Source organism: Grus americana, chromosome Z, assembly GCF_028858705.1.
Source record: "Grus americana isolate bGruAme1 chromosome Z, bGruAme1.mat, whole genome shotgun sequence".
In the NCBI taxonomy this organism is placed as follows: Eukaryota; Metazoa; Chordata; class Aves; order Gruiformes; family Gruidae; genus Grus; species Grus americana.
Window position 1 is genome coordinate 50498951 of NC_072891.1, and position 18950 is coordinate 50517900.

The 18950-nt window shown below is 39.0% G+C and overlaps 1 protein-coding gene across 3 annotated transcripts in view; it reads right to left on the reverse strand.

The window, feature by feature from the left end:
- AUH (AU RNA binding methylglutaconyl-CoA hydratase) overlaps nucleotides 1-18950 on the reverse strand; it is a 123541-nt gene that overhangs the window by 82611 nt on the left and 21980 nt on the right. For 2 of the 3 annotated variants that reach the window (XR_008574712.1, XM_054810555.1), the window contains exon 4: nucleotides 2072-2158. The exons of the other annotated variant lie outside the window; for it this stretch is intronic. Coding sequence is in view for 1 of the 2 variants with exons in the window: in XM_054810555.1 (XP_054666530.1) it covers nucleotides 2072-2158 (87 nt within the window). In the remaining variant the exon portion in view is untranslated. The remainder of the gene's footprint in view (nucleotides 1-2071; nucleotides 2159-18950) is intronic. 3 annotated transcript variants of the gene reach the window in all.

Sequence of the window (18950 nt, forward strand, 5' to 3'; positions counted from 1 at the left end):
TAAATTGCTCCACAAAGACCCTTTAGAAAAATGTTAGATCTATCCTATAAATACATCTACTGTTGGCATAATGTATTAAAAATCAACAATGCCTCAAATATATATATAGTGGGAATATATCACGTGACTGAAAAATAAAAGCTACTTATATAGTATGCATGTCCAAACATACATGATATGAAAATTGATGAATAACATTAGAAGTGATAAATCAATATCCTTCTCTAATCCTGTAAAAAAGCATTTAAAAATAAACTGGGAGATGGCCAAGTATCCTGTAACCATTGAAGAACCTTCTAGTGATTGTTTTGTTTAGTGTTTTAAAGCAGAAATGGCAAAATGGGGGGGAGGGAGGGAGTAAGGAGTGAGGGAAGGAGAGAAGGGGGAGGGGAGAGAGACACACCCAACATAAGCAAAAGTTTTGTTACAGTATCAGGCAAGGGCTATGTTCAAATTCTCTCTCTTTTCCAGCCTCCAGCACGTCTAATTGCTGTCACCACATTCCCTCACAAACCTTTCTATCTAGGTACTTCAGTGACCTAGATTCTCAAATATTAATTACACTTACTCACAATTTCATGCTTTTTTCTTGAGAAAGACTAGAGATCGCATACTGGTTTCCTAAACTTCAAGTAATTAACTGTTAGCATAATGATCCACTGTAAGCCTTTTAGATACCACTGAAAATTTGCTTACATATTCAGTAGTTAAACACTCTCAAAGGAACTTTAATGAAGTTGAAGACAATCAAACATTTGTCTTTTCAACTCTGAAGCAAAACAAAGCATCAAATCGCTGTATGTATTTTCCAGTTATCCAATGCAGAATGCCAAATCCAAATACTTCTTTAGAGTTTAGGAATTTTCTCACTTAAAAATTTAAAAATAATCAAATTTAAAAAAACCTGTTTTCTGATCATAGGGAAATCATAACACTAATTGCCCCTATCTAAACGTTAATAGCAGCTCAGAAAGTATTTCCAGTAACTTCAGCCCAAGAAAGTCTGAAAAATCATTACTTAGAGCTAAGGAAGACTCCCAAAAAACTTACAAAGTAACTAAATGGAACAACTTGCTGCCTCTTGCTCAGCATTCCAATAAAAACACTAGCATGAAATACACTTTCAGCTGCAGGATATTAATGATCTATTCACTTCTAGGTATTCTACCAATTTTATTTATTTAAAGAGCCTCGAGGTTCTGCTTCACTTTAAAGGTAAGACATTCAAAGACACAAGTATCTCAATGAAGTACCTAATCAAGGACTCATTCTTCAGTAGTCTGTCATTTACCTGCAAAAACAAACTGGTTTCTAATCATAACACTGCCAAACCAAGATCTGACCCAATGTTATTAAGGAAATGCATCTTAAAACATTCTCTGAGAAATATGTTGCATATATAAATCAAATATATAACATTAATTGCTTCAAACTTGGTACACTGGAATTCTCTTTCTGACAAAACATATCAGCAATGCCCTGTTGAAAAAGTTATATTAAAAGTGATCAGCAGAGAGGTAGAAACATAATGATTTGATGGTGAATTCATAATGTAAAATTTATGAAGAAATCACTGTCCTTAAAAACTGGTACGAGTCAATTAAAATCCCAAACTATTAACAGGTTTTACTGCATTATAACAAGTGCATAGTAAACAAAATTTTAGAAAGTTAGCTACCAAGGCCTTCTATCAACAGCTGATGTTTAATATGTTTCTTAAATGTATTAAAGACTGTATCAGTAACACCAGCCACAAAAATACAATAGTAAAAATTAAATTGTAAAGTACTTGGATGTCACAGAACAAACCAACCCTTACAAAAACAGCAGGACAAATCACCCCTATTTCAGTTGAGATTTAGCTTTTTCTAGCATTTTAAAAAAAAAGTCGAACTTGATTAGGAACATTTTAAAAGAAGTAACACACCATGATTCGTACTATCAATATAAACAGTTGTGGCTATCCTACTACATTGTCAAGAATTAACCACGCACGTTTATGTCATTCCTCTGATGGAACCCTTCTCAAGTTTCAGTTAAAGTAACATTGTTCAAGGGAGAGATTACATACCCATTTCATTAATAGTTGCTCTTGCTTTTGAGACAAAAGAGCTAACTTCACTTGAATGCATTTTTGCTCTTTCTTTAAGGTCAGCACCTGTAAGTGACATTTCACATACATGTTAGCAAGCTGTATACAGTACTGTAAATACATTTTCAAAAATAAAATATTCCTGTGTTCCAAAAAAAATCAAATCTACTTTGACACAAGGACAGTTCAAATGGGTCACATTCCTTTTCCACAGATTTCAAGGAAAACATGGACTGTTTATCAAGGAAAAATGAAACAAAAAACCCCCAAAACAAACAAACAAAAAAAATCAAACTAAACACCACCAGATTTTCACTAAGTATATTCTTCCCAGTGACATTTCTTCTTCTCATATTAAAACAGTTTATGAAAAATAGCATTTTCGCTAATATTTCACCTGACATATACTTTTATTTTCCCAACTGTGTCACAAAGTCTGATAAATATGTGTTTTTCACATTGTGCACTTATTATTCTTTTATTGGTAGATCATAAAATAACCTAGAGTGCATGTTTTTACATTAACAGATTATATTTATCTAAACAAAAAATTCTGCAGTGGACATAGTACCATTTTTCAACTCACTTTACCAAAATGTATTTTTGAATATGTTACATACCATATTTTTGTTCTTCCAAGAAATGCTAAAAATCCAAATTTTTAATCTATTTCTTCATGAATAGATGAAAATAATTCTGTTAAAAAACATACTGTAACTAGAGATGGTTACAATAATGTGTTTTTAAAAATTCACTGATATGCAAAACTGACATTGTCTCTCATGGATGTGTCAAGAAAAAGAGAAACAGACAGTAATAATAATAAATAATAATAGCTAAATACAGAGTAAGACAGGAAGTCCATCTTTCTTACAGAAGAAGAGCACATGAAAGACAAAATCTGCCTATACACATTTATTCTCTAAAGAAGTGCAACATTCCCACTGCAACTTAGCGCATTTTTTTTCTGTTTGGTAAAAATGAACCTATCAAGTTAGTCTCTTGGCACATGTCTGAAAAGGCTAAACAAGGAACATAACCAATGCGAAAAACACTTTTATGTTTCTCTACTCTGAGAATCAAAATACTATCAATTCAGGAAAATGGACTCAATAGATTAAGTAAAGACTGTAATTCTGAATTTTAAATTAAGCAGTCATAGGCTCCCCCTTTTGCCTTTCTGGACTTAACTCATGCTAGACACTCCTGACCCTCTTCATCAAACATAGTTTTAGATACAATTTTGTTGACAACATTAGTTGAAATTCACAACTCTAGTCTAGCTCTGTGAAAATCAGTATCTCAATCTGATATCTTCTGATGGACATCCAGCTGCTGTTTTAAGGTAACATGACCAACAGAGCAGCTCTACATCTCCCCTTCTACTAAGATCATAACAAAGCTCCTCATTTCACTAAGACTTTTGTTCTCCTTCTGTGCATGTCAATAGAAAAACAATGAAGCTTCAGTCTTGACCGTATTTGCATGTTTCCCAATGAATAATGTCAAGTTTAATTTACACTATCAGACACCTTGCCAAAAGCTTCCAAACAACCTTCTAGGTTATGCCCCAACTGAAGACAGTATGACAGGCCAGTTGAGCTGGCAGTATAAAACAGGAATTACTGTGGTCAAGTCTGCACTGCAGCAAAATTGCAATTGCTACCTTAGTAATTCACAATCAATGCGTACAGAAATCTTAGCAGGAACCTGAAAAGCAAATAAAATTTGCATGCATAAATCTGGATAGACCTCTAAATCATATAGAACTGCAAGCAACTTTCACAAATGCATTTAAGTATAATGGTTCTGTAGCTAAAAAACTTTATAAAACTTCGTGACAAGATTTGCTTTAAAAGTTATATCAGCAAGTTTGCAAATGAAAAAATACCACTTCTCTGATACCAGTTAATGCCTGGGTCTAGCTTCTACGACTCTGTCCAAATCACTGCCTATGTAAGAACAAGAAGAAACTGTGTGCTTTACAAACAAGAAAACTGTATGGCTGTGCAAGCTGACTCAAAACTTCTACACAATGAAATCCTGCTCACTGGGCATAGCCTTGAAAATATATAAAGAAAACATCAAAAGAGGGGCACTGAACCTAAAAAATACCTCTAGCACTACTCTTAAGGAAATCTACTGTCAAGATAAGACGAAGGCAATTTTTAGGTTTTGATTTATTCAGAGCCCTTAATAAAAAAGGACTCAACCACAAAAAATCCAATCCCTCTAACAAAAAATACACAGACTGCAGACTTCTTCCTTCATTTAGAATAAACAGTTCCTTGAAGATATTTACAGAAATCTATTAAATTTTCAACAAAAACTTTTGTAAGAATGGATTTAAAGGTAGCTGCCAATGTAAAATTACTGATTTTGAGTACTGTAAAATTTCTAGGACAATAGCTGATCTTAGTGCCTTAACCAACTTCTGTAATCTTACATTTCCCTTTGTAAGTATTTCTCCATCATAACTGTCAAGGAAACAGAAAAAGTTCTTTTCCTAACCCTTTTCTATTTTAGCCCTCCAAAGCATAATAATAGTAACTGAAGCTTTTTCAGACAGAAGACTTTTAGGCAGAAACCATTCGCTGCACTCCAACAGAACACACACCTTGGCATCCTCTGGTTCACAGGAGATGGAACTGCCACTGACTTAATACTTTTGTTCCTGTTATAAGATTCAACCACTGATCAAAGAATTCTTGAAGAATTCCTTGACCCATATAGCAGAGAACTATTCATATGTTTCTTGGAAATCTGTTCTCAAGTCAGAAGTAGGAAAGGTTAAGTTTCTGAAGACAGCCATGAAGGAGAGTGCAGGTTCAACCAGAGACTTCTGCTCTCTCTGCTATTGAAATCAAAGATCCCTCCTCTCACCCCAAGTTTCCTACTCTAAAGTATCTGAAAATAGTATTTGCACAACTGCTGAGAGCAACAAAGTAGCTAAGCTTTTAAAACCACAAAAACTCTCACAGAAGGAACTCTGCAACTTTCCCATGGGCCACAGCTGAAATCTGTGGACATGTCTGGCCTATCTGCTTCCCCACATCCACTCCCAACAGACTTTGGGGGCTGTACTGTGGGTCCCTGACTCCACACCACACTGAACACAGGGCTCTCTAAGCCCTTCTACCCAAAGACGTAAGAAAGGGGGAACCTGACCTAACAGTGAGCTGAGGCAAACTAACTGTTGCAGATTTGATTGTACACTGCAATTATGTCCCCACATCCATCCGGTTTGTACTGAAGCATGAATCATTGCTTTCTCCTTATTACACTTTCTGGCATCTCGATGCTTTGTTCCGCTGATTGAATCTCATCCGCTCAGAAATGCGGCAAAAGCTTGACAAACTAACTGTGATTATAGCGGTCATGCCCCCCACCTCCCACCTCCTTGCTCCCAGCACTTTACAAAATCCCTTTTACACTACGCAGTGCCATTTTCAAATTACTAGCTGTTAGTACACGACAAAAGAGAAGTGCAACAGTGAAAGGCTACTTTGACAGTGCAATCAGCTGCTTCCTCCTACAGCTACAGGAGGATTAAGACAGGTAATCTTAGCTCGTAATGAAACTCTTCTTGAACCAACTTAATTCACAGAAGCATCACTTCCAAATTTACAAAGCAAACCAGTAGGAGAGAACTTTCCTGCAGATTTCTAATGAACAGTCCTGTTTGCAAAATACTGGTACAAACAGCAGTCTTTAGGAGGTCTGCTGAGTAGCAAGTACATAAACTGGTATTTGCAGATCAAACCTTGAAACTACTGTGAGGAACATGCATGCCATTTTAAACACTACCTACACTTCTACTGAGGTTTGTCAATCCAAAAGAAAATCTCTGATTTTGATCCATCACTTTCTTATTTCCCCCCTTCAATACTGGAAGAACATAGAAAGGTTAGTTATTTTTTACCTTACTTCCCGTAAGTATAAAAACCCTGATGTAATAAATTAACACTCTGCATGTTTTTAAACATTTGGCCACTCAATGGTTGGCTGTTGTACACTGTCAGTCTACAGAGTTTTTGCAGCATGTGCCTGTCTTGCATTTCACAATGATGCCAGAGAAAATGTTTATTTGAGAAAGCCAAGGGAAGTCCACCAAGATAGGCAAATTGCTGATATTCACCAGAATTTTTCCACCTACATGTCTATATGACAAGGATGGCTATGTAACTTGGAGAACACACCAAAAGAGACCAAGTTTTACAGTGATGACTCTGACCCCCATGCCTCTTGCCTTATTTGGATATTTTCACACACTTTCTAAACAGAATTTATATACTGTTGAAAAGCTGTGTTGTGTTTGAAAAATCTGTTCCAACATCTTTTGTATAAGCTTCACTTTGAAAATACCATAAATGCCTCGAAATTTTCTTGTACAGTACTGTTCTATACTATGCTTTAACACATACTTCCAAAACACACCACAAAAGCTGTAAACTAAAAAGGCATAAAATTTAATGGTTTATACATCATAACTAAAATTTTAACTTTACTCAATAAATATTTTTATTAAAAAAAATGAGTCTTTTAGAAATCTGGCACACCAAAATTAAACAGTGAAGTTATTTGACCAAGTGTCAAATGGTGCCCAACATGCCTTTTCTCTGAGAAGAGGAAAGGAAGTGACACATGCACATGCATTTGAGGTAGAATAAAGTATGAAATTCTTACCGTAGCACTGTTATTTTGAGCTTGCCCTTTGATCTTGCTAAACACAGATCGACCAGTTCTGTCAGCACACCAAAATTTCAATAAGGAAGTGACATCCAAGAGTATCAGAAAATACTCTTTTGCATACTCTGTCCAATTCCTCTGTATCTTGTTAGCAAGAACTACAAACACTGAAAACTGCAAAGCACAGAGTCACCACCTATAATATGTTTAATAACCCAACGAAACAGATTAAGGAATTTATGAAGGAAATTTACAATGCTTTCAGCTAGGAGTACAAAACATGCACTACCTCACCAGTTAAAAGGTTAAGAACTGCTAGGTACCCACAGCTTATTCCCACACAAAGTAATTAAGCATATTGTGAATTAATATCCCTCCTTCTCCACACAGAAAAATAGACACTTAAGATACTGAACAAAAATACTGAGGCAACTTTGACATATGTTATAGATTAACTTGTAACTACCACAAAAACACCACCTATTAGGGTACATGTAAGTATCTTTCCTCAAAGGCAAATGTATGCAGCTCCTGGAGAAGCCACTGGAAGAAATCCAAGTTTAGCTGAAATCATTAGAGAACCCCAATCAACTTTTATGAAGTTAGGAATACCCCAAAAGGGAGCTGTGCATATGGATTTGAGGACAACACTATAGCCAACTGAAGTTCAAACTCAGAAAGACTTACCAATAATTTTTTCTCCAGATTTCCAATAATTTCAGAAATAAAGTTTTTACATCCTGAAATCTATTCAGGACAACTTAATTCCCAATTTTGAACAGAAACTGCAATACCAAATATATTTATCTAGAGATAGTGTCAAGTCTAAGGCAAGTAAAACTTTATTTAAATAGAACTGGTGTTTGTTAAATACGTACACCACAATGATAAATGATTTATGACTATTACTCTGCCGACAGATATATACTTGAAGTCAAGATCCTTAAAATTCCTTTAAAAATCCCACAAAAGCATAATTTAAATTTGATTATAATAATATCAGCATGTAGATTAATGATTTTTATTTTGCTTTCAACTACCATTTTTCTGTGTGTAACGCTATACGCTTGACAAATCACAGTGCAAAAGAAAGTCAACCACTACTGAAATCTCTCGCCTGTGTGAAAGAAAAAATATTTTATGCTTTACAGAAAAAATACACATGCATTCCAGTAAGAATTCCATTGCACTTCCCAGCCCAGCCAGACCCAGGATATTCAGATCATCAATCTCTACCTGTTAGAGCTACTGCTGATTGTATTTTTGAATAAAAATTAGTTCAGTTTGATCAATTAAGAACAGATAGAATGCTTCATAAATATTAACTATTCTGGACCATCTTTCACAAAGTAACAAAAAAGATTATCACCTATTTGGTAGAGTAATAGAAAAGTCTAGACTGGAAGAAATCTCTGGAGATCACCTGGTCCAACCTTCTGTCAAATGCACAGCCCTAGATTAGGTTATCCAGGTTCTTTCAAGCCTTTGACACTGTCTCCCACAGCACTCTCCTAGAGAAGCTGGTGGCTCATGGCTTAGGCACGTGGTGTACTCTTCGCTTGTCTGCATGGCCAAGCCCAGAGAGTTGTGGTGAACAGAGTTAAATCCAGTTGGTGCAGTACTGGGGCCAGTTCCTTTTATCTTTATCAATGATCTGGATGAGGGGATTGAGTGCACCCTCAGTAAGTTTGCAGATTACACCAAATTGGGCAGGAGTGTTGATCTGCTTGAGGGCAGGAAGGGTCTACAGAGGGATCTCGACAGGATGGACGGGTCAAGGTCAATTGTATGAGGTTTAACAAGGCCAAGTGGCTTACTAAGTCACAATAACTCCATGCAACACTACAGGCTTGGGGAAGAGTGGTCGGAAAGATGGCCAGCAGAAAAGGACCTGGGGGTGTTGGTTGACAGCCAGCTGAACATGAGCCAGCAGTGTGCCCAGGTGGCCAAGAAGGCCAACAGCATCCTGGATTGTATCAGAAACAGTGTGGCCAGCAGGAGTAGAGAAGTGATCATCCCCCTATACTCAGCTCTGGTGAGGCTGCACCTCAAATACTGTGTTCAGTTTTGGGCCCCTCAGTACAAGAATGACATTGAGGTGCTGGAGCATGTCCAGAGAAGGGCAACAAAGCTGGTGAAGGGTCTGGAGAACAAGTCTTATGAGGAGTGGCTGAGGGAACTGAGATTGTTTAGTCTGGAGAAGAGAAGGCTGAGGGGAGACCTTATCGCTCTCTACAACTACCTGAAAGGAGGCTGTAGTGAGGTGGGTGTTGGTCTCTTCTCCCAAGTAACTAACGATAGGACAGGAGGAAACTGCCTCAAGTTGTGTCAGGGAAGGTTTAGGTTGGATATTAGGAAGAATTTTTTCACGGAAAGCGTGGTCAAGCATCGGAACAGGCTGCCCAGAGATATGGTGGAGTCACCATCCGTGGAGGTGTTGAAAAAACGTGTAGACATGGCACTTCAGGACATGGTTTAGTAGGCATGGTGGTGTTGGGTTGATGGTTGGACTTGACGATCTTAGAGGTCTTTTCCAACCTTAATGATTCTTCTAATACTGCTAGCAAGGGAGATTCCAACACTTCTCTGGCAAAACCATTCCTATTTTAATTCTTAGTTATCATCTCACAATGAAGAATTTATTTATTTTATCTGGACGGAATTCTCCTAAAGCAACTTGTACCCACTGCCTCTTCTTCTGGTATTGTATACATCCTTGCAAATACTCGTCTCTCAATCTGCTGGGCAAAGGAAGACCAGCTCTCTCTCCCCCCTGAGCAATCTCCAACCCTCCAATCACTTTCTGCTGGCCTACTAAGTGCTAAGTAAAATAAGTACATGCCTTGATCTGCTGATGGTTCTCTTCCTGATGCAGTCCAGGACACTGTTTGCCTTCTTTACTGCTACAGCACACTGCTAGCTCATGTCAAACTTGCTGTACCCCAGAACCCCCAGGTCCTTTGCAGCAGAGCTATACCCAACCCAGTCAGTCCCCAGCCTATTCTGCCATTTAAGACTATTCCATTCCAGGTGCAGGATTTCATACTTATCTTTGTTAAATCTCATGAGATTCTTGTTGGCCCAATTTTCCAGCCTGTCAAGGTTTCTCTGAATGGTGGCTCCTACTTCCCGCATACCTTCCTCTTCTTCTACTTTGAAGTCATCTGCAAACTCAGTGAAGGCTCAATCCTGTCATTAGAACATTTACAAAGATATTGAGTAGTACTACCAGACCCAGCATCAACCCTCAAGGAACTCAACTTGTGACTGCCTGACTTTAAGCCTTTAAGATTACATCATCCTTTGATCTTGGCAGGTGAGCCATTTTTCATGGTCTGTATGTCCAAACTGTATCTTACCAACTTGTCTACAGGGATGCTAGAGGAGAACATGTCAAATGCCTTGCTAAGGCAGATAACATCCATAACTCTTCTCTCATTCACTGAGTGAGTGGTTTCATCACAGAAGGTAATCAGGTTGGTCAAGCACAATTTACCCTTGGTAAATCTGAGCTGGGTTTTCCCAGCCACTTTCTTGTCTTTCATGTGCCTGGAAACAACTTCCACAAACACTTGTTCCATAATTGCCCTGAAGAAGTGAGTCTGTAGTTTCCCAAATCTTTCTTTTTGCAGATGGGTGTAATACTCGCCCTTTTCCAGTCACTTAGGTCTTCAACAGCCTTTCATATATGATAGATAGTGGCTCTCCAGTACACCAACTCAGATGCATACCATCAGATCCTGTTCATGTGTATGTGTCCAGCTGGTTCATATCGACCTTAACTCAGTCCTCCTCTACTGTCAGTGGTTTGCTGTTTACTTTGTTGTCACTTCTTGCCACAGAGACTTAGGAGCTGACCCTTCTCAGTCAGACCAAGGCAAAGAGAAAATGGAGTACTTCTGTCTTTTCTGCATCATTCATAACTAAGCTGCCAGTCCCATGCAGCTAGTGGACCAACATTTTCCTTGAACTTCCGCTCGACTAACATACATACAGGAATTTTTCTTATTATTCTTGGCACCTTTTGCTAGTTCGAGCTCCAGCTGAGCTTCTTCCATCCTAACCATATCTCTGCATACCTGAGCAGTATTTCTGTATTACTCTTTGGGAGTCTGTCCTATTTTCCAAAGGTAAGGTAAATAAACAACTCCTCCAAACATATGTATAATGGAGATTTGAGAGATTAAAAGACAGGAAGAAAGCTTTTTTTTTTTAAAATATATTTTTAAGAACAAAAAGAAATATTCAAATCTAAATATTTAAAAGCCACAGAACACATAAACTTATAATGTACTCAATATGTTCCGGTGTATTCCTAAATATTTTCAAGATGTTATATTCAAATTGACTCTATCAATACGTATAACTCAGTTACTAATTCAGAACATTAAGAAACGTAACATCATTTCATCAAGAATCATGGTTTTTAATTGTGAGGTATGAGAGATCTGAAAGTTAACGATAAAGGGAAAAGTATTACTGAAATACCTACTAAACAAAGAACTACTAGCTTCTTTTATGAGTATTACTGAGAAGAAATATCTTACAAAGCAGTACAACTTACTCTCTGACTTTTCAGTTCTCTGAGATTTCGTACTTTAAACTTTTACTTGTTAAATGCATGTTTGATTTAAATTTAAAGATAATTTCCTCAAAGATTAATCTCTAAAAGAGCAATGTGTTGCTGGCAAAACATGGCTTTGCATAACCCTTCTTTTTTCTTATTCCTTAAGGATAGATAAAAATCTAAGATTCATTCACATTAACTTTGCCTATGCTGTAGAGTACCTCAAAACTTTTCACTGAAGAAGGAATCTGTGTTGGGTTTGCGTGGCAAGGTTTTGGTAGCGGGGGGGCTACAGGGGTGGCTTCTGTGAGAAGCTGCTAGAAGCTCCCCCTGTGTCTGACAGAGCCGATGCCAGCCGGCTCTAAGATGGGCCCGCTGCTGGCCAAGGCCAAGCCAATCAGCACCTCTGTGGTAACATATTTAAGAAGAAGAAAAACACTTAAAGAGAGAGCTTTTGCAGCCGGAGAGAGGAGTGAGAAGATGTAAGAAACTCTGCAGACACCAAGGTCAGTAAAGATGGAGGGGGAGGAGGAGCTCCAGGCGCTGGAGCAGAGATCCCCCTGCAGCCCGTGGTGAAGACCATGGTGAAGCAGGCTGTCCCCCTGCAGCCCATGGAGGAAGAATGAGGGGGTGTAGAGATTCCACCTGCAGCCCGTGGAGGACCCCACGCCGGAGCAGGTGGAGGCACCTGAAGGAGGCTGTGGCCCCTGGGAAGCCCACGCTGGAGCAAGTTCCTGGCCGGACCGGTGGACCCGTGAAGAGGGGAGCCCACGCCAGGGCAGGTTTGCTGGCAGGACTTGTGACCCCGTGGGGGACCCCGCGCTGGAGCAGTTTGCTCCTGAAGGTCTGCATCCCATGAGAGGGACTCCATGCTGGAGCAGGGGAACGATGAGAGGAGTCCTCCCCCTGAGGATGAAGAAGCGGCAGAAACACCGTGTGATGAACTGACCGTAACCCCCACTCCCCGTCCCCCTGTGCCGCTGAGGGGGGGAAGGTTTGAAGCCAGGAGTGAAGTTGAGCCCGGGAAGATGGGAGGGGTGGGGGGGGGAGGTGTTTTAAGAGTTGATTTCATTTCTCATTCCTCTACTCTGTTTTGCCTAGTAATAAATTAGATGAATTCCCTCTCTAAGTTCGGTCTGTTTTGCTCGTGACAACAATTAGTGAGTGATCTCTCCCTGTCCTTATCTCGATCTACAAGAATTTCGTGATGCCTTTTCTCCCCTGTTTGGTGAATGAGGGGAGTGAGAGAGCGGCTCTGGTGGGCACCTGGCCCCCAGCCAGGGTCAACCCACCACAGAGTCCCATGACATTTAGTGTCAGTCTCCACATAGTTTTATCCAGTCTTTCATATCTTCTAATACTTCCTTGCTATTTATTTTTTAATTTGAAATTAAACAGACATGTTCACCACTTTTATGTGGCAAGTATGACTTGGTTCTCTATGTTTTACTGCATTTCATACCGGAATTTAAAAAAAAAAAAAAAAGCACTTTAATAATTTAAACAAATTCGGTAGGGAAAAAACCCCACAACAGTGAAGAAGTCACATATCACAAAATATTAAGCAAGCGCCAAAAATCTTCTCTTATAAAAGGGAATGGAGAACCCCAGAAGTTGTATGGAATCATTCAGAACTCAATTTTTCAGATGCACAAAATTCTTAGAAAGTCGGCACACTCACTATAAAGATCCAGAATGATTTGAAATGAATACAGGTTAGGGTACATATACTCATGATCATTAGGAAGAAATTTTAATGTTAGGTATAAGGAACCAAAAAGGTAAAACCTGAACATTACCATGGTACCCAGCCTTAAGAGTGAATTAATATATTAAAAAGCTGCCTCTGAAGCCCCAAAGAGCTATAAACAAACAGTCACTGACTAAAAACACAGACCTTGGCCCTATGCCTATTTAATTAGGTTGCCTCTCAGTCTTTGATACTGTTTCACAAACATCAAGGAGGTAACGATACATTTTTAATAATTCCCTGTTAATAACATTTTGTCTAAGAAACTAGTTCAAAACATAGGGTTATCACAAGATTTTTAAAGCAGCAGACTTCATAATTCACCTTTAATAACATCATAGAATCATAGAGTGGTTTGGATTGGATCATCTAGTTCCAACACCCTCCATTAGACCACATTGCCCAAAGCCCCATCCAACCTGTCCCTAAACATTTCCAGGGATGGGGCATCCACAATCTCTCTGGGCAAACTGTTCCAGTACCTCACCACCCTCACAGTAAAGAATTTCTTCCTAACATCTAATCTAAATCTACCATCTTTTAGTTTAAAGCCATTACCCCTTGTCCTGTCACTACATTCCCTTTGAAACAGTCCCTCTCCATCTTTCCTGTAGGCCCCCTTCAGGTACTGGAAGGCTGCTACAAGGTCTCCTTGGAGCCTTCTCTTTTCCAGGCTGAATAACGCCAACTCCCTCAGCCTGTCCTCATAGGAGAGGTGCTCCAGCCCTCTGATCATCTTTGTGGCCCTCCTCAGGACTCCCTCCAACAGCTCCATGTCTTTCTTATACTGGGGCCCCCAGAGCTGGACGCAGTACTCCAGGTGGGGTCTCACAAGAGCAGAGTAGAGGGGCAGAATCACCTCCCTCGACCTGCTGGTCACGCTTCTCTTCATGCAGCCCAGGACACGGTTGGCTTTCTGGGCTGCAAGTGCACACACTGTTGGCTCATGTTGAGCTTTTCATCAATCAGCATTCCCAGGTCCTTCTCCTCAGGGCTGCTTTCAATCCATTCCTCACCCAGCCTGTGGCTGTGCTTGAGATTGCCCCGACCCACGGGCAGGATCTTGCATTTGACTTTGTTAAATTTCATGCAGTTCACACGGCCCCACCTCTCCAGCCTGTCAAGGTCCCTCTGGATGGCATCCCCTCCCTCCAGCATGTCGACCACACCACACAGCTTGGTGTCCTCAACAAACTTGCTGAGGGTGCACTTGATCCCACTGTCCATGTCACTGACAAAGATGTTGAACAGTGCCGGTCCCAGTACCGACCCCTCAGGAACATCACTTGTCACTGATCTCCACTTGGACATTGAGCCGTTGATCACAACTCTTTGAGTGCGACCATCCAGCCAATTCCTTATCCACTGAGTGGTCCATCCATCAAATCCATGTCTCTCCAATTTAGAGAGAAGGATGTCCTGTGGGACAGTGTCAAATGCTTTGCACAACTCCAGGTAGATGACGTCTGGCACTCTTCCCTTATCCACCAACACTGTAACCCCATCATAGAAGGCTACCAAATTTGTTAGGGACAATTTGGCCTTAGTGAAGCCATGTGGCTGTCACCAGTCACCTCCTTATTTTCCATGTACCTGAGCATTGTTTCCAGGAGGATCTGCTCCATGATCTTGCCGGGCACGAAGTTGAGACTGACCAGTCTGTAGTTCCCCAGGTGTTCCTTTTTTGCCCATTTTAAAAATGCAGATTATGCTTCCCCTTAAGAGTAACCACCTACTTTCTCTAGTAATCATTTGTTTTATTGACAGGAACCACAAATCCTGTTGCACACAGGTATAGACACAAGTTCCTGCACACACCACTTGAACTGAGTACAAAGAAAAATGCATTTACACGTAACTTTGATAAAAAGCAAGGTGAATTCTAAATTTCAAAACAAAATGAGAAGGGTGCTGGCTGCAGTCATTTTAATCAAGGGAAAAACAGTTTGGCATGAAAGATGCTATGCATGTTTCCTACATAAGGAAGTAATTTAAATGAATAAAATAATTTATTTTTTATGCAAGATTTTATATTCCTGAAGTTCTCAAAATGTGGACATATGATTTTTAAGTCAAAATTGATATTGGTATTCTTCTGTAAGATCTGCTGTCATAATTTACTAGCATGACTTCGATCTGTACTTTTTGCACATATCCCCTTTGTGTCACAGAAACGTTCCTGAGAATCATCAAACTGTGAAGAACAAACAAAATGTCTGCAATTCCTGCATATTTGAGCCTTTGACAGCATGGCAGTCCTGAGCATTCCATCTGGTAAGATGGCAGTCTTGTAGCTCCACTGCTATAGGTTATCTCGTATCTTGCACTAATTCACACCCAGATCAGCGTATTTAAAGCACTAGGTGCTAAATCAGTTCCCATAAATGGGATATTTCAGAAAGCACAGCTTTTGGGGTTTTCCGTACTCTCTTTTTAAGCTTTAGAATGCCAAGCCTTTCTTAAAGCCAAGGTGCTAATTCAGACTGGTTTCCTCCTCAAATCCAGGACTCCTGAAGATAAACAACCCTAACTTTATATACAAAAGTTCTACAATTCCTCTTCAATGCCTATGCAGATTCAGACCAGATATAGATTAAAGTCAGCTGGCTCTTTTTCCATCCTGTCTATCCAGCTCTAAATTTAGAAGCACCCAACAGTATTACTCCTGTTAACCTTTTCTGCCACAAAAAGGCAGCTTATACCTCACATGCCTTTCCTGAATTCATCTTCACTTGAAGAAGGAAAAAAAAAAAAAAGAAAAAAAAAGAATCATTATGAGGATCCTAGTCACATCTCTTAAAAAGAAAGCCAATTTTTTCCCAGATAACCACCAACACATTTTGGTGACACTTCCATCATTCTACAACTGCCATGGACACTCCCTAGTCCCTAGCATTCTCTTATGGAGTCAAAACATTGTGTAACTATCAACAACAGGGCTTCCTGCTGTTTCCTCTGTGGCACTTGAAAGAGACCAGTAGTGGTGGAAAGGTAGAAGAACAGGACAGTTACCTGTTTCCAAACACTAAGTTAAGTCAATATAAACTTTGATTCTGTGCTATGCCTCACTTCTAGTGACCTCTGTCAGGCTAGCAAATCAGGACTAGCAGAAGACAGGCACAGAGGCAACATCATCCTTGACTCTCAGATAGATACAGAATCAGTGGAGAAGATCCAGGAGGAGAAGACAGCAATGAAGGCAACAGCAATGAAGGTCACCTGTCAAGTGGCTAGGAACCACAAATACAGACCTCTAGAGTGATCAAGTCATGATAAACCTGTTTGTCCCAATCTTCAAACAATCCCTCATACAATAGCCCAGCTACTTAAACACGTCAAGACCATGAGTTTACACCTCACATCACAGTAATGATAAATATCAGTATTTAATAAAAAGCAATGTATGTTGCAATTATTATTTAATACAGTTGTGGTTTTTTTAACAAAAAGAAAAAACAAGTAAAGCTACTTCCTACACCACTTGTATTTCTACATTATTTCCACAATAAGCATTACAGAAGTACTTCTTTAATCCAGTCATTCTGGTAGCCTGAATACCCAACTTCCTCAAACCACTTTTCATTTTCAAATTCAATCTTCACTAAGATAACTTCTACATCATGCCTATAACATGATGTGCACTTACTTTCTGGTAATGAGACATAACTGAATTCTTACACAGAATAGCATAGTTCAAATTAGACAACCATACAAGCTGCACCTTTTATCCTACTGTTTGGCTCCAAACTAATGGTGGAATCATTAATTGTGATTTCTATTTATTCTACACCTTCCATAAGATCAGCACTAGAGTTCTTGGTTTTTAAACAAAGATCTAAGAATAATTTACTCAACAGAAAAAGAATGCATGGATATTTTAACACCACTACTACTGAAAAAAATAGCATTAAAGTAGCACGGCATCTCATTTGTATCAATCGCAATAGCTTTGCGGTGAGTCTGCTAGTATCTAATCCCTATAATGACAAGTGACATGGTTTTCTATCTTCTAATTAATAAGCAGGCATTCCTAAAAATTGCTAGTGGTGACATTCACCTTTCTTCTTTTACCTTAAATGGATAGTGATATTCAGACAGAACATTCTTAGTAAATACTACTAAGCCTTTCAACTCAAAGAAATATGATCACACCTGAAATTCTGAGCAATCTGTTGTTTGTTCCACTTTGATTTCTAGTAAATTAAGTAATCAGAAAAAAATAGACATCTTTCATTGCACTATTACAGATGACTGACTCAAATCTTTTGCATGTACCATACATCTGACCACTGCACATGTTTTTTTAAATGTTAAAAGGAATTGATACTGCTGGGTTTATCTATTTTGATTAGTAATAATTACAAAAATAGTTAACTAAAAGCACACCCAGTTTTATGAGCTGTAAATAGAAAAGGAGGAAGTGTGTTATGTGGTAAAAAGGAGAAAGTCAGAATCTCTTCTAAAGAAGTCCTGAAGTAAGTAAGTATTCAGGCATAAATCCTATTAAAGCAAGGAGGAGTTATTCCTGAGAAAAACCACAATTTGAACTGTTAAATCACCTGAATGTAGATGAAGGTGTGGGTGAAAGCCTTTTTCTTCTTCTTCATTACACTCCATCCCATCCCTTGATTTGAAAGGCATCACCCAGTATCTCTTTAGCTGCCCATTTCCGCCTCCCCCCCGCAATGATCAGTATTAGACATATTGGTATATTAGTTGGAAACTTCCAGCAGGTCAAGATTCAATGACACTAGATTCTGTGCAGCTATGCAGCTAGTGATACTTTCAGTGGAACATTTAAAGCAGCAGGTAAATAATACATGTAGTATATGAAAATAAACACGCCTTGTGAAGAATATCTGTAACAATAATCATGACTTGTTGCCTCCCAATTACAAGATGATCATTCTCTACATACAGCAGACCACAAACAAACTTGAGGAAAGATTTGAAGTAATGGCCTTAGAAAAATTAGATGAGGTGACTGCTGAGTTTGACTGGGAATCTTTTCAAGCTATAGCAGGTGAGAACAAGGACTTTTGTGGGAAAACTCAAACAGAAGAAGAAAAGCCTTCAAGGTTAAAGATATGGAGCTCAGCTTTGGCCACTTTAAGTTTATTCAGAAAGCTTAAATCTTTGAACTCAAAAAAACCCAAACAAACAAACAAAAAAAAACACCCCCAAAAAAAGAAGCATTAAAATGGCTGGCATTCCTGCACAAACATTTCTGGCTCATATTAATACTGGGTTAGCACTCAAGGCCAAAGTCTTGCCATTCCACACAGTACTGTGTGAAAGTAAGGACTAGTAAGCATTTGAGCCATGAGCAGGAACATCTCTTAATTATGCTTTGTTCACACAAAAGTCAGACAGGAAAACAGCAGCTGCAATTCTATTTCTCATAAGCACCAAGTTAAGCAGCTCACAAGCAGTACTTCCCCTTATTCCAGTGTCCCCAAAGGCTTCAAACTGACTCAGAAAAATAAACAAGAGTGCTTGCAAACGGCAGAGTTTCCTATCCATTGAATATATTTTCAGCACCAATGTTGCAAACTTAATTCTATTTTCTAAGGACTTGTTATTTTAAAATATTTCAGAGATATTTGATCTATTCTATTTTTAAAAGACTATCCAATAGACTTGTCAGCAAATTACTTCAGAGAAAGAAAGGAAAGGAAAGGAGATCCAACACTGGAATATTACCTGCCATCTGGAGGAGCTTAACAAATTATACAGATTGGTGGTATTTGAGCCCAGAACTCAATCACTTAAAAACCGTGTCCATCCACATGCAGTCAGCAAGTTCCAGCTGGTGACAGGAATTCCACAAAGACATGTTAAAATATCAACAA